This window comes from Hippopotamus amphibius, chromosome X (assembly GCF_030028045.1).
Source record: "Hippopotamus amphibius kiboko isolate mHipAmp2 chromosome X, mHipAmp2.hap2, whole genome shotgun sequence".
NCBI lineage: Eukaryota > Metazoa > Chordata > Mammalia > Artiodactyla > Hippopotamidae > Hippopotamus > Hippopotamus amphibius.
Genome location: NC_080203.1, coordinates 42,637,198 through 42,653,189, shown reverse-complemented (window position 1 = coordinate 42,653,189; position 15,992 = coordinate 42,637,198). Strand labels below are relative to the sequence as shown.

At 35.3% G+C, this 15,992-nt stretch overlaps 1 protein-coding gene across 1 annotated transcript in view; it reads left to right on the top strand.

Annotated features, from left to right (window-relative positions):
- RADX (RPA1 related single stranded DNA binding protein, X-linked) overlaps positions 1-15,992 on the top strand; it is a 62,778-nt gene that overhangs the window by 41,847 nt on the left and 4,939 nt on the right. Inside the window, exons 12-13 of the mRNA XM_057718979.1 lie at positions 6,370-6,660; positions 13,520-13,687. Of these exons, the coding sequence (XP_057574962.1) occupies positions 6,370-6,660; positions 13,520-13,687 (459 nt within the window). The remainder of the gene's footprint in view (positions 1-6,369; positions 6,661-13,519; positions 13,688-15,992) is intronic.

Below are 15,992 nucleotides of genomic sequence, written 5' to 3'. Positions count from 1 at the left end.
CTGTGTTGAGTCCGTTGCTGCACACGGGCTTTCTCTAGTTGTGAAGAGCGGGGGCTACTCTTCATTGTGGTGCGCGGCCTTCTCAGTGCAGTGGCTTCTCGTTGTGAAACACAGGCTCTAGGCAAGCAGATTCAATAGTTGTGGCACGCAGGGTTAGCTGCTCTGTGGCATGTGGGATCTTCCCGGCCCAGGGCTCAAAGCCATCTCCCCTGCATTGGCAGGTGGATTCTTAACCACTGTGCCACAAGGGAAGCCCAATGTTTCTTTTTTTTTATATCAGTATTTTTGCTGTAAATTTCCCTCTGATCTTTCACTGCATCCTATAAGTTTTTATGGTGTATTTTCTTTTTTGCTGATCTTGTGATACTTTATAATTTCTCTTGTGATTTCTTATTTGACCCATTAGTTGCTTAAGAGTGTGTTGTTTAATTTCCACATATTTGTGAATTCTCCATTTTTCCTTCTCTTATTAATTTCTAGTTTCATTCCATTGTAGTCAGAGAAGATACTTTGTATTATGTCATGCTTTTTAAATTTATTGAGGCTTATTTTGTGGCCTAACATATGGTCCATCCTGGAGATATTTCGTGTGTTTTTGAAAACAATGTGTATTCAACTATTGTATAAATATATATTTAAAGAAGTTTAGCTTCTACCCCTGTTCCCTGCATCCTCTTCCTTCTCCCCCATTATAGGTAACTTTTTAATTCATTCTGTGGTATGTCTTTCCATTGTTTGTTTTATGATATAAGAAGATATGTGTGTATATCAGAGAAAGAGTCATGTCCCCCATTTCTTAGGTAAATGTGGTACAACTACCTTTGAGAGTAATTTGACAAGACCTAATTTTTTGAAAATATGTTATACTTTGTGACCTATACGTTGGGCACACTGGGAGACATGTTCTAAGATGAGTATTGGAGCATTGTTTAAAATAGGAAAAATTAAAAGCTAAATGTCAAAGAGGATGTATAAATAAAATGTCACATATTCATATACTGTAATATTAAATGCTATATACCTCAGGGTTTTGGTTTTTTTTTTTTTTTTTGCTTGTTTAAACAGAGACAACTCAATCAGACACTCTATGTCTCAATTTATTCATCTCTAAAATTGACAGTATCCCTTTATTTGCCTCATGAAATTAGCCTAAGACTTTTAAACAAGTGTTTGAAAGCGCTTTTTAAACTGTACAAGTTTCTCAGAGTTGTCATATTTATTGCATCCCTCTGTAGAAAAATAAATCTGGGAGCTAAATAAAAATAATCAGTTCTTACAGACTACATGAATATAAGCCCTTGGATGTGTTACCATATGAATAAGTACTTGGTTTAATTTTTTACTTTGAATCTAAATGTTTTTCTTAATAATGATTTTGCCCAAGCAATATGGATAATTGCCTTTATATTTCATTTCTCTTTGTATGTTTTTTCTTGACTTATCAACATTGAAAACATATTGGTAACTTCTAGTTATTTGGAGCAAACCTTAAAAGAAACTGATAATTAAATGGTTGAATTATTTTTAAAAACTACAGAAATGTAGTTAGAGTGCATTGATGAGCAAAGGCCAAATCTTATTCAGTTCATGTGGTGTCCTCAGCCCCCAGTATGGCATTCCTGCTACAGGATAGTTTCCCAAGAAGTGGTTGATAAATGAAGTTGATAATGGTTCTTTCTAATTTATAAAACTCTTTTGTATTTATTATTTTTTTCTTTTTTAATTGAGGTATAATTAGCATATAACATATTAATTTCAGATGTACAACATAATGGTTTGATATTTGTATATATAGTGAAATGATTACCACAGTAAGTCTAATTAACATTTGTCACCATATTTACAAAAATTTTTTTAAGAATTTTATTTTCTTTTTAATTTATTTTAATTAATTAATTTTGGCTGCATTTGGTCTTTGCTGCTGCATGCGGGCTTTCTGTAGTTGTGGCAAGTAGGGAATACTCTCATGGTGCGTGGGCTTCTCATTGCAGTGGCTTCTCTTGTTGCGGAACATGGGCTGTATGCACACAGGCTCAGTAGTTGCAGTGCATGGGCTCTAGAGCACAGGCTCAGTAGTTGTGGCACATGGGCTTAGTTGCTCCGTGGCATGTGGGATCTTCCCGGACCAGGGATTGAACCCATGTCCCCCACACTGGCAGGCAGATTCTTAACCACTGCGCCACCAGGGAAGTCCAAAATTTTTTTCTTGTGATGAAAACTTTTAAGATCTACACTGTTAGTAAGTTTCAAATACACAATATGGTATTAACTATAGTCACCATGCTGTATATTACATCTCCATGACATGTTTATAACTGGAAATTCATACCTTTTGACCCACTTCACCCACCCCCTCCCAAACCCCTGCCTCTGGCAACCACCAATCTGTTCTCTGTATCTATGAGCTTGTGTTTGTTTTTTTTTTTTTGGGGGGGGGGCTGTCTTTTTTGTTTATTCCACATGTAAGTGAGATCATATAATATTTGCCTTTCTTTTTCTGACTTATTTAACTTAGCATAATGTTCTCAAGGTTCATCCATGTCAAAATTTCATTCTTTTTATGGCTGAAAAATATTCCATTGTATATATACCATCTTTTCTTTATCCATTCATTCATTGAGAGGCACTTAGGTTATTTTCAGGTCTTGGCTATTGTAAATAATACTACAATGGATATGGGGGTGTATATATTTTTTTGAGTTAGTGTTTTTGATTTCTTTGTATAAATACCCAATAGTGGAATTGCTGGATCATATTTTTGTTCTATTTTTACTTTTTGAGGAACCTCCATACTGTTATCGATAGTGGCTGCACCAATTTACGTTCCCACCAACAGTACACAAGGGTTCGCTTTTTTCCACATCCTCACCAACACTTATTTCTTGTCTTTTTGATAACAGTCATGTTAACAGGTGTGAGATAATATCTTGTGGTTTTGATTTGCATTTCCCAAATAGTGATGTTGAACATCTTTTTATGTACCTGTTGGCCATCTGTATGTCTTCTTTGGGAAAATGTCTATTCAGATCCCCTACCCCCTTTTTAATCACATTGTTTGTTTGGTTCCTATTGAATTGAACGAGTTCTTTTTATATTTGGATGTTAATCCCTTATCAGATAGATGATTTACAGTCATTTTCTCCCAGTCAGTAGGTTGCCTTTTCATTTTGTTGCTGGTTTCCTTTGCCATGCAGAAGCTTTTTAGTTTGATATTGTCACATTTGTTTTATTATACTGAAGTTTTAATGAATGAATTAGATCTACATGTGTTAACACGGTTACTAATGTATTCCCAGATATGTTTCATGATAGCTTTGGAAATTACTATGTCTATAAATTCAAAAGTCACTCATCTTGTGAATATACAGCTAATTTGTGTATGTGGTTTGATTGTGCTAGATATTTTGGAGACTACAAAGTTTAACATCTTATCCTTTGTATCTGTTAACTTAGATAAGTAAATAAGACAAGCATTGCAAACTTAACAAACAATATAGTACTACTGAGATCATAAGACATTATAAGTAGCCTCTGACTTAAACAATTCTTTAAAAAGTCTATTATACACTTGCTACCAAGCACAGACCTGATCACTGACTGAAATACCCTGTTTTTTTTCTAGCCTTGTAGATTTTGCACCAGCACGGCATCAGTGAAGGCAAGGGGGAAAGAGGCAAAGGAAATAACTCCTCTTCCTCTCCCATGCTCCCATACACTCCTACCTATCACTCTTATCCACATAATGAAATGCTTAGAGTAGATTTTGTGAAGAAACAAAATCACTATGGCTACACACATACATTTATGCTGTGTCCTTTTTTACCTCAAAACCTAACTGTGGTCTCCTGAATTTTTTCCTCATTAAAACATAAATCCATTCTCACCAGAAATAAGGGTTAAATGAATCATTAAAATAATGGTGATCACTATAATTCTGATATATAATTATATATATACAAAAATATAATTTTGCTAGGTAATTAATCTGTATCTTAGTTATGCATTAGGCCTAAAACATAGTGTGTTTCATTTTGGTAATTTTAGTAATATTCAAGCTAAAAATAAAAGAATTCTAGTGTATAATTTTCCATCTTATTTTTAGAAAAACCTGAGCTCTAGATGTATTTTGTCTCTTTCCTAATTATTGCCTTTGAAATCTTGCTATTCAACGACCAGTGACTGCCAATATCTCTTTCATACCCATTTGTATTAATTATGAACATATAATTGAGATAGTTAATTACAGTCCCAAGTTACTAAATTAAAAAGCAGTGTATGATTTTTTCAGAACTGTTCATATAAACATAAAACCTTGCCAGTTCTTAACACTCAAATAAGAAAACAGACATAGAAAATATTCTGACTTATTCCTGACAGTGTCAATCATAGGATTTTTTTTCCTATGCAGTGAATGTAATTACTTAATTTTTAAAAATTGGAATGACCTATAACTTGTTCTTTTCATGCATTATTTTAGAACAGATCAGTCAGGAATTCTCACTATACCTTGGGTTGTAATAGCTACTTATTGCTAATCTAATTATGTACTTTTATTAGTTTGGGTAAGGGAAATTCATTTCTCGAAGATAAAAAGGATTAAATCATTGCCCAATCCTCGATTTAGTCCTATTTGAGTTTTTCTCTTGGCTTTTATTGATTCCTTTCTTTTTCATGTGTGGTTAAATTTTTTCTCTTTCTCATTATCAAACATTATTATAGGAAGTTAAGTATGTTAATCAACTAAATTTTAAGTTTTAAAAAAAAGATCTCTTGTAATATCACAGTATTTTGAATTCCTGATAAGAAGTTCACCTCTTTATCCTCTCTTAACATTCAATCTAGTATTTTACCTCGTAATAAATTTTCAGTCTCTGTTTAGGTTTAAGAAACCAAGAAAATAGTCTGGGGATATGGAATAAAGTTCAAAAACGGAAGTGATATATTAACCACACTGAAACCTTGCTATTGAAACGCCCTTCTGTCTCAGCAAGGATTTTTATGCTCAGACAATAATAAACACAGAGGCATAGGCAGCCTACAAGGAAGCAGTTCAGCAACCTTGTTAAACTCTGAAATAGCGTTGCTGTCAGCTTGCCTTAGCTAGCAGAACTGACAATGTGAGAAGTTCCAAAATGTATTTTTTTTTCTGATTCTACTCTATGTCTTCAGTTCTCAGAGTGTGTTATTCAATTAAAATATTGCTTTACCAAATTCCTTAGCGCAGTATCTGGTACATAATACATGCTCAATCGTTATTTGCTGAGTGAATGAATGGATGTCATAATGTGAAAGAGGGAAATTATATTCTGCCTTAGAAACAAAATGTCGGGGACTTCCCTGGTGGCACAGTAGTTAAGAATCCGCCTGCCAATACAAGCGACATGGGTTCAATCCCTGGTGCAGGAATATCCCACATGCCCCAGAGCAACTAAGCCTATACACCCCAGTTACTGAGCCTGCGCGCTAGAGCCCGTGAGCCACAGATACTGAGCCTGTGTGCCACAACCACTAAAGCCCATGTGCCTAGAGCTCATGTTCCGCAACAAGGGAAGCCACCGCAATAAGGAGCCCACAATGAGAAGCCCGTGCACTGCAACCAAGAGTAGCCCTTGCTCGCCACAACTAGAGAGAAAGCCCATGTACAGCAACAAGGACCCAATGCAGCCATAAATAAATACATAAATAAGTAAAGCATTCTTCAGAAAAGAAAACTAAATGTATTTGATAAATTGTACGTAAATGATAAATTGACTCAATGGTAAACAATCAAGAATTGAAATGGCCTTTCATTTCAATTAAATTCCCTCTTTTTTTCCATATGTTATTTATATCTGAAAGGAATATCTTTATAAATGGTCCTTTTGAAAGAGAGTTATATCCACAGAATAGACTGTATTTTATATTTGTTCAGGATACTTTTTAGCAAAGATTAACAAAATTTTACTTTTAGCTTAAATTCCACCAGTAGTGAATGGTGGTCCAATCTCTAAAGGTTATTATTCTCATGAATTTGACTTAACTTGAATTTGTCATTGAATTATAAAAGGAATGTTTGTTTATTTAAGAGCATTTAAGAAATATAGAAAAAGTATAAAGAAGATAATTACAAATCTCATTAATTCCAGCAACAGAAAAAATTATTACTTTTTAATATGTTGGAGTAAAAGTTTATTTTGAAGGTGAATTTTAGTTCTTTCCTCACTTTAATAAGAATTATCTTTTGGGCATTCAGTTTACATTTTGTAGGTGGTTGTTTGATTTTTAAAGTTAATTAAGCTATTTCTCATTACTCTGTGCTTTTTTGTAGTGAATTGCCTGATTTCATTTGTTTATAGGTCAGTTGTGTTCATCTCATTGTTTCTTTAACAGGTCGAGAAAGCACAAGCACTGGTAGCCTAGGGAAAGCCAGAAAAACTATAAGCAATAAATGGGAAAGTCAGCTGTGGAGAGAGAAAAAGTTCGGCTTAATAAGTCACCTACATTACAGCCATGTTTATCCTGAAAGTATTCCACGGAAATTTGTTTTTGAGCACAGAAATTTTCTTACTCAGCAATATAATTCTCAGCCTTCAAAATACATACTACCAGAAGGAAGGCCCCCCAAACTTGATGATTTTAAGAGTGTCCAAAGCCTTGGACATTTTGAAGTAACCATCTTAGGTAAGTCACCTGTTCTTCTCTTTGAGTATTATTAATTTGACATAATTTAAATATAGATGATACTATTTTTCTGTAAAAAATTAAGTGCTCCACACCCCCAAGCCCCCCAAAAAGTTAAGCCTAAGGAGAGCTCCGGTTTGGCTCAAACCAAAGGAGTGGAGCCCTAATTCTGGAATACATTAAGCTTTAATTGTGGGCTTTTAAATATTGGCAAGTCCTTGGATAGTATTGGGGAGAGAAGAATGGGAACCGAGGGAACTACCTCTAAAACTGATTCTCTTCTCCTTTAACCACCACTTTCTTGCTCATATTCTCAGTGCATCTGAACTATTGAAGGGTAAAATGTAGGGTAAAGAGAAAGGGATACTAATTGAGAGAAGATCCTGTGAACAGAGGTCTGTTTAGCCTGTGAAGAAAATAAAATTCTCAAGTAACTTAGGTTGAACAGAAAGAAGCTATTGAAAAAACTCTCTTGTCTGACAAAGGACAATAAACTGATTTTCTCAGATTGTTCTAAACTGACAAGTAGCTATAGAACTTATAATAATTTGAAGTCAACCTAGTTTTAAACATATTTATTTTTAAAGTTTGTTTCTCATGAATGAAAAATGTACACAAAAATTAATTATAAAATGAAATCTTAGCCAAAATGAGCTACTCTCTACTCTAGATCAAGGAAATTTTTTTTATTTGTACTTGAAAGGAAGGTCTTGTCACCTTAAAATGAAAGAATGATGAAATGCCATTAGCAAATTAATGCCTGAAAGAAAATGCATTTCATAGATTTTTACGTCTACAGTACTGGAATGAATTACCTTGACCTTTATCAAGATTCTTTTTTCCCCTTTACTCTCTCCCACTTCTTCCCTACCTCCTCACACATAAATATGTACATACATGTGATTGTGTATATGTATATAATCTATAAAAAATACGAATTCCCACTGACTCTGTTAGAGAAACTCAGACCTAAGGTTCAAATGCTTCTTTTTACTAGACTGCATTGCTTGGTATCCTTGGATAATTTATCAATCTTAGTTTTACATCTAGGAAACAAAAATTATAGCAGAGATTTCTGATGCATCACAAAAAGTAACCATGAAAATCATGAGTTCATCTGGAATCACAGAAATTGAATATTTTTCTTCTTTTTAACATGTTATTGCTCCTCTAAACATCTCAGCTGTCTTATAAGTAATTGTGAACCTTTATAGCTTTACTATGCATCACCTAAAAGCAAGAATCAATGTAAAGAAGGCAAATTTGTCATTCTGCCCAACCAGCTGTAATCCATGTTAGAACTGGGCTGTTTTATATCCTGCCATTTTTCAAGGACATAAGTGGATTTATAGGGATAAAAGACAGTGAAAAATAAGCTATGTATGGATAAAACAAAACAGAGCATTTAAGAGGAAACAGAAAAAGTAGGTATTACTAGGTGCCTGTAAATAACAAATTACTACAATTTGGTAGTAATTTTCTGTGCGCTTTCTGGCAGGAAGGGGAAAAAAAGGATTGTTCCTGATGAGGTACTTAATTTTAAAGGTAAAAGAAGCCTGGATATCTTCTAGTCATAACCCCTAGCTAGGTAAAAGCCAAGCCATGATTAGAAATCATGTATTAATCCACTACCCCTATACTGTCCCTCCCCCTTCCCTCTCCCCCCCGCCCCACATAACAACTAACTTGTTCTCTGTATCTTCGAGTCTGCTTCTTTTTTGTTATACTCACTAGTTTGTTGTATTTTTTAGATTCCACATATAAGTGATATCATATAGCATTTGTCTTCCTCTGTGTGACTTATTTCACTTAGCATAATGCCCTCCAAGTCCATCCATGTTGCTACAAATGGCAAAATTTCATTCTTTTTTACGGCTGAGTAGTATTCCATTGTACATGTATACCACATCTTCTTTATCCATTCATCTGTTGATGGTCACTTATGTTGCTTCCATATCTTGACAATTATAAATAATGCTGCTGTGAACATTGGGGTGCATTGTATCTTTTCAAATTCGTGTTTTTATTTTTTTCAGATATATGCCCAGGAGTAACATTGCTGGGTCATATGGTAGTTCTATTTTTACTTTTTTGAGAAACCACCATAATGTTTTCCACAGTGACTGCACAAATTTACATTCCCGCCATCAGTGTACAAGGGTTCCCTCTTCTCCACATTCTTGTCAACATTTGTTATTGGTGTTCTTTTTGATGATGGCCATTCTGACAGGTGTGAGGCGATATCTCATTGCTCTGCTATTTTACTGTGAAAGCAGCGATAGACAATGTGTAAATGAATGTGCATGGCTATTCATGAATAAAACTTTATTTATAGACACTTAAATTTGAATTGTACATAATTTTCACATATCACAAAATATTCTTTTGATTTTTTTCAACCATTTGAAGTGAAAAAAAAAAGTTTCCTAGCTCATGGGTTTTACAAAACCAGGTCGAGGCTAGATTTGACCCTTCCCCTCCCACTCACAGTTTGCTGACCATGTTATAGATTCCTGTTTTTAAATAAAACTAACTAAACCAATTAAGGCAGATAAGTCAGTATGATTTTTTGAAATAAATTTATTTATTTATTTATTGGCTGTGTTGGGTCTTCGTTGCTGCACATGGGCTTTCTCTAGTTGTGGCGAGCAGGAGCTACTCTTCCTTTTGGTGCGTGGGCTCCTCATTTTGGTGGCTTCTCTTGTTGTGGAGCACAGGCTCTAGGCACGCAGCCTTCAGTAGTTGCGGCACACAGGCTCAACAGTTGTGGTGCATGGGCTTAGTTGCTCTGCGACATGTAGGATCTTCCCAGAGCAGGGCTTGAACCTGTGTCCCCTGCATTGGCAGGTGGATTCTTAACCACTGTGCCACCTAGGTTGTCCCAGTCATTATGATGTTTAAAGTTCTTCCAACATGAAGATTGTCCAGCTTACACTGATACTACCTTCTAGAGGTTTATTGTCCCTCTGCTGTATTTTGCTGATCTCTGGAGAACCCAGTAGTTTTGAAGTGTCTTGTTCTGGGAACCAGAAAGGTTATTCAGACCATAACCCTGTTACTTGGTCATTAGCCTTGGCTGGTCTAGGGTGAATCATTATTGAGAATATTAAGTGGAATTATTAGTCTTCCTTCCCACAATTCTAACAGCTCCCAACAACCAACTGGGTACTGTGGCAATATCAGAAACCTGTCTCAGAAGTAGCAATTCTTGTGTTAAAATTCTTGCTATGCCATCTCACTTGACTCAAATAAGTAGATAGTATTCGTAAGTGCTAAAATCTCAGCCCATTGCCTTTTATGTAATAACACATTTCAAAGAGAAAATAATGGGATGAAGTAACAGACTAAATTTTCAATGCCTTTAGCCCAGGTACAAAATTTTTGATTAGTCAATTTTAAGAATGATTTATCATTTTAAATATAAGAATTTACTTTTCAAAAGGTTGATTGAACTCATAGATCGTGTTAGTATATCATTGACTCTGCCAACACTAATTTAGTTACCCATGAAATGCTGTGAGTCAGGTAAAGCTTAAAAGTTCCCTCTTCAATTTGCATTTGACTTAGACAATAAGGAAAATAATTTTTCAACCAGCCTTTAGTAAACCTCTGAAAGCCATCTGTTTATCTCTTGGAAATCAAGAGATACAAACCCCAGTAACAATAGGTATAATTTAAGGAGAGCTGTTAAATTATACCTATTGTTCTAAGTGTCCTAGATTTTTGTCAGAAGATTTTTTGTCAAAAAGATTTTATATGGTTTGTTCTTTTCCTTTTCTGCAAAATGCATTTAAATGATAGTTTAAAAATTTTAATAGCATTAATTGTAACATCAAAGTAATGTAATATGCTGTAGTTATGTGGAACTCATAAGGCTTTTATCTTGATTTTTTTCTCCTTTTAAAGCAACCAAGCAGACCAACATAACTCCTGCCCTCCTTGGTACTAGCCTGCAAGCTCAGGACCAATTATTTGTACCCCTGAGGTATGCCTCCTTCCGAGTTGAAGCCTACTTGAACCATTAACTGAGTAGCACTGGGTTCCCTTACTCTTGGTTCCCTCACTGGATATATCTTTAGAATATTCTGTCCCACTGACATGCTTCCCATTCTTATATCTTGAATAGAGCAGCACACTGGATTATATGGGTTCCAGAGCTGGTTACTGTTGCCACCCCTTAACTCTGTCCCTTATTCCAAACCTTAAGTACCTACTATCAGATTTCATCAGTGTAAGACACTTTTTTCCTATATTTTAACACCTTCGAAAATTGAAATGGATCTTATAATCAATGTCATGCCTTTGTTTAGTTAGTAGCATTTTTCTTTCTTAGTGGTATATAAAATAATGATCATCTTAAAAATCAATAGTATCTTAGATTCCATGAAATATGTTATATGCTAAGTACTATGCTAGGTGCTGGGATTACAAATTGCCCTCCTCCCCAACACACAAACACACACTTTTCATTGGAAAAGAAATTCAGTGATAACAAAGAATTTGAGAGGAAGTTACATAAATTGCATACAATACACTTTACAAAAGAGGAATATGAGCTTATTAGTTTGATTTTACATTTCCCTCTAATTTTTGATATAGTCCACATTTATTATCACACTTACCTAGATAGTACGTTGTAAGTTATTTAAGTAACACATAGGGCTTCCTAGGTGGCGCAGTGGTTAAGAATCTGCCTGCCAATGCAGGGGACACAGGTTCGATCCCTGCTCCAGGAAGATCCCACATGCCATGGAGCAACTAAGCCCATGTGCCAAAAAAAACAAACAAACAAAAATAAATAAATAAGTAACACATAAACAGTAAGTCACCCTTGAAGTGCATTATACATGTACATTGTGGGGAGGATATTTGTGTTCATCTTTTGCTTTGGGGAATATGGATGAATTCATATTTGAACACAATGCACAAATGTCCTTAAGTCTAATATTTGAAAATTATAAGTTGAAAATGCACACATATGCATTCTTTTGCTCAATTTAACAAATATTTACTGAACCCCTAAGGCATGCACAGTACTGTTCTGGGGGCTGAGGTTACATGAGTTAATGCAACAGATAACAGAGCCTATGGTAAAATGACATGGTGATAAGTGCTAGAAGAAAGGGGTTGGAGAGTGCTGTTGTAGGAAAGGGCTAAATTTTAAATAGAGTGGTCAGGGGACGTCTCCCTGAGAAAATAACATTTCACCAGACACCTGATGGAGGTGAAGGAGCAAGCCGTGTGTTTATCTGGAGAAAGGACATTCCATGTACAGGAACATCAAGTACAGAGGCCCTAGGTGTATTTACTTATACATTTGCACTCTGAACTCTAGTTTTAACCAAACAACTCATGACAAATTTTGCCAATAATGTTGAAGCTAAACTCACAGTATTCTATAATTTAGAAGGCAACTCATAATAGTATCAATGACACACTGAAAATAAAGCTACCTTCCTGAAAATATCAGGATTTCCAACTTCTGATATTTTCTCCGTTCTAAAGCATACCTTTTTTTTTTTAACATTTGCAAGTTGGAATGCATTTTAAGTCAATGGGTACATTTAATGCAGTTTCCTTTTTCATTAAAAAAAACTGGTATTAAATTGATAGTATGTCTTAGAGTTAGATTTAGTATTAGAATCAAGGAAATGGGAGAGCAGCATGTACACACTGACATGAGTTTTGCAGCATTGCTAAGAGTTAGGAGGTAGTTATACTTACAATGCTGAATTGGAATCCACAGTAAATTCTAGATGGCATGACTATTTTAGTTTGTGAATACCAGATTTTAGTAATCCTTAAAAAGCTTTGAATAGCCCTTAGTTGTTTGTTAAGTTAAAGCTATGGAACTTAGTGTCATTTGCCCATAAAAAACAAAGAATGGACTTGTATTTCTGGATCAGTTTACAGCTTAACTGGAAGGATTTGTTTACTTATCATTTGCTCATACTCCATACTTTAGAATTGCTATAGGGATGAATATGAGAGATATTGAGGTCACAGAATCTATAGGAATTGCTGACTGAATATAGGGGAAGAACGAAAGGGAGGAGTTACGGATAACTTCTAGGTTTCTGGTTTGGGTGATCACGTGGAATTCAGAGTTTTCAAGCTGTGCTCCAGCCAAGATGGTCTCAACTCTGGTTGATACATTTGTCTTCTCCCTGCGCTGCCTGAAATACCCTTCTCTCTGTTTGTTTAAATGCTGCTCATCCTTTAATACCCAGCTCAAACCCTTGCCTCTAGGAAGTCTTTTTTGTCCACCCTAGTTGACATTGACCCTCATAAAGAGACAACAGACACAGGTCAGCATTCATGTTGGTTGTTCCCCCATTCTGTAACCTTTTCTAGCCCTAATGGTGAGTGATTGAAGTTTTTCGTGTGTATTTGAGGACAAATGGAACCTTGTTACTACCATCCCTGGCCTTGTTTGAGTCTTACATCCTTAAGTCCAAATGACAGTAAGGGAATCAGTAATTTCCTCTGAATTCTCCTATCCTGTAGTGGCACCTGTCATGAATGACGAAGAAAACACCCTGCGTGACTTCATTTATGTGACCAGGCTGTCCTCTGGATATTAAAATTTAAGCCTTCCATCAATATGAAAAGATTTGGGATTATTTCCAGCGGTGGTGATAGATTGCTCCAAAGTGTCTGCTCCTTCAACCAATAGTGTATTCATAAATGTTTGCACAGCAGAGGTTTTAGTTCCTACTTTTGAAAGTATTTTTGTTTTTGTTTTTTACAGTTTTGAAGCTATTTGGCACATGTGCGGATCAAAGCAGCGAATCTGGCCTCATTAGCACCATGTACTAACCCACTGCACTTTTAATAAAGTGTGATTTTTCTTTAACAGGTCTGAATCATGAGATAGCAATCGATGTTGCATTCTTCCCCATGTATTCTCCAGAAGATGTCCAAACATCTCAAATAGACACATTATTAACCTGCATGAATTACAGCTGTGTGCATCCACAGGAATTAACTGGCAATGACAAACTGCAAGTTACAAAAGCACTTACAGGTAAGACAATCTCAGGATCTTTTCACTCAGAAAATAAAATTAATTAATATTGCAAACAGTCCTAACCTTAAGATGTTATTATATAAATAGTTCTAGCCTTAACATTTGATATAGTTTAAAGAGTTATTTGGTAAAAGTACCCAAAGACTTATAAATGAGAATATTTTTAAATAAAATTGGATAGATTAATGGTTTCTATTCCAGGTAGGCATTAAGAATATTCTCTTATAATACATTTCTAAATGTAAATATTCATTAGACCTAAGTGGTATGCACATGGAGTAGTGCAGTGTCTACTCTTCTCTCCTTTTAATTCAGGTTAGACAATTTGTCCTTTCACCTTACAATTGCCTGAAATTTCATTACCTCCATAGTATAGTACAGTACAATTGTTTTCTCTTATAAATGTTTAGTTATTCAAATGCTATGCAGTAAATTCCTTGAGGACAACTAGGAGTGTATGTAATCCCAATAGTGAAACCCTTCAACCAACTAATTATTTAGGCTGCTACATAATATTCTGAACTTTAAATCATTTCTATATACCAGTAAAATTATGTGTCCAATTATAATTATCCTCATCACTTTCTATTGTCATTTCTATTTCCTAAGCATGTGGTAAAGTTTCTAGCCGTTTTCATTGAGCTTATAAGAATATTGCATTTTAAAAAGCTTTAAAGAAAGCCTTTATTATCTTGGGATTTTGTGGTGGGTCTTTCTAAGCTGATGAAACTCTAGAGTGTATGTTGTTTTTAAATAAGTCTTATGAGCTGTGCCTGATGATGAAGTTACTTTTGGCAGTAATCGTTACTGCAGACTGAACTTGAGTATTTAATTTTGTGAGAGATGAGGTTTTTTATTTTTTCCACAGTCCAATTTAAAGATGATATATTAGTTAACTTGCAGTATTACTTCTTACATTTCAGCTCCTTAGACTTTCAGTAATTCTGGATTTCGTAATTAGGGCCCTAATATGTACTCTAAATATTTGTGCACTCATGTTCTTGCATCATACAATATCCACTTCTGTCACGTTTCTTCTGCTATATGTGTATGTTATTATTGATATAAAAAAATCAAGGCAAAATCTTCAGGTATCTGCTAGTTGCTAGTGCCAGCATTCTTCCAACAGTCACTAACATGGTCATGTGAAAATACCTGGTACCATTCTGCCAAAGCAGTTAATATTTGGGACATGAAAGGCAAGAATCACTAGAAGAGAAAAATGATGTAATCAAAAGCAAGGTGATTCATTTCGAACAAGGAATACCATATTTTTCATGACATAATGATAGTGTCCATTTAGCTCTGTGCAAAGCATTTGAGCCTGGACATTTTACATGTTACAACTAATCCTAGCAAGAGACTTGCAAGGTAAACATTATTATCCCCTGTTTATAGATGATCATTCTGAAAATCAGAGAGTTTCACCAGCATGGGTAACAGCTAGGATCTGAACCCAGATCAGTCTGATTCAAAACATTTCCATTCCCTCCATAATTATGAATTGAAAGATAACATACAGAATAATATAATGAAGTGGCTTATAGTATAACATTGATTTTTTTTTTTTTTTGCCTGCCTTGGGTCTTTGTTGCTGCATGCGGGCTTTTTCTAGTTGTGGCGAGCAGGGGCTATTCTTCGTTACGGTGTGCACGCTTCTCATTGCAGTGGCTTCTCTAATTGCAGAGCAAGGGCTCCAGATGCACAGGCTTCAGTAGTTGCAACATGCAGGCTCAGTAGTTGTGATTCACAGGCTCTAGAACACAGGCTCAGTAGTTATGGCACACGGGCTTAGTTGGTCCATGGCATGTGGAATCTTCCTGGACCAGAAATCAAACCTGTGTCCCCTGCATTGGCAGGCGGATTCTTAACCACTGAGCCACCAGGGAAGTCCCCAGTATCATCTTTTAAACATTTTTTTGAGCTAGTTTCTTTTTTATTATAAAAGCTATACATGTTCATAATTTAAAAATTCAAATAATACCAAAAGGTACAGGGTGAAAATGAAAGTTCCCCTCCCTGCCTTTGAAAGTCCATCCCCTTCTGCCAACCCACTCCCCCACTCTCTGGAGGTAACCAGTATTCTTTGAATCCTTTAAGAAATTATTTTTGTGTATAACAGTATATTCTCTCTCACACACACACATACACACACTCTCTCTCTCTTGAATACACCCAAATGGAATTATAGTAAACATGGTTTCATAACCTACTTCTTCCTGTTAACACTGTCTTGAATAGCTTTCATATTAGTATATAAATATTCCTCTGTGTAGATATACCAGTATTTACTTAATCAGTT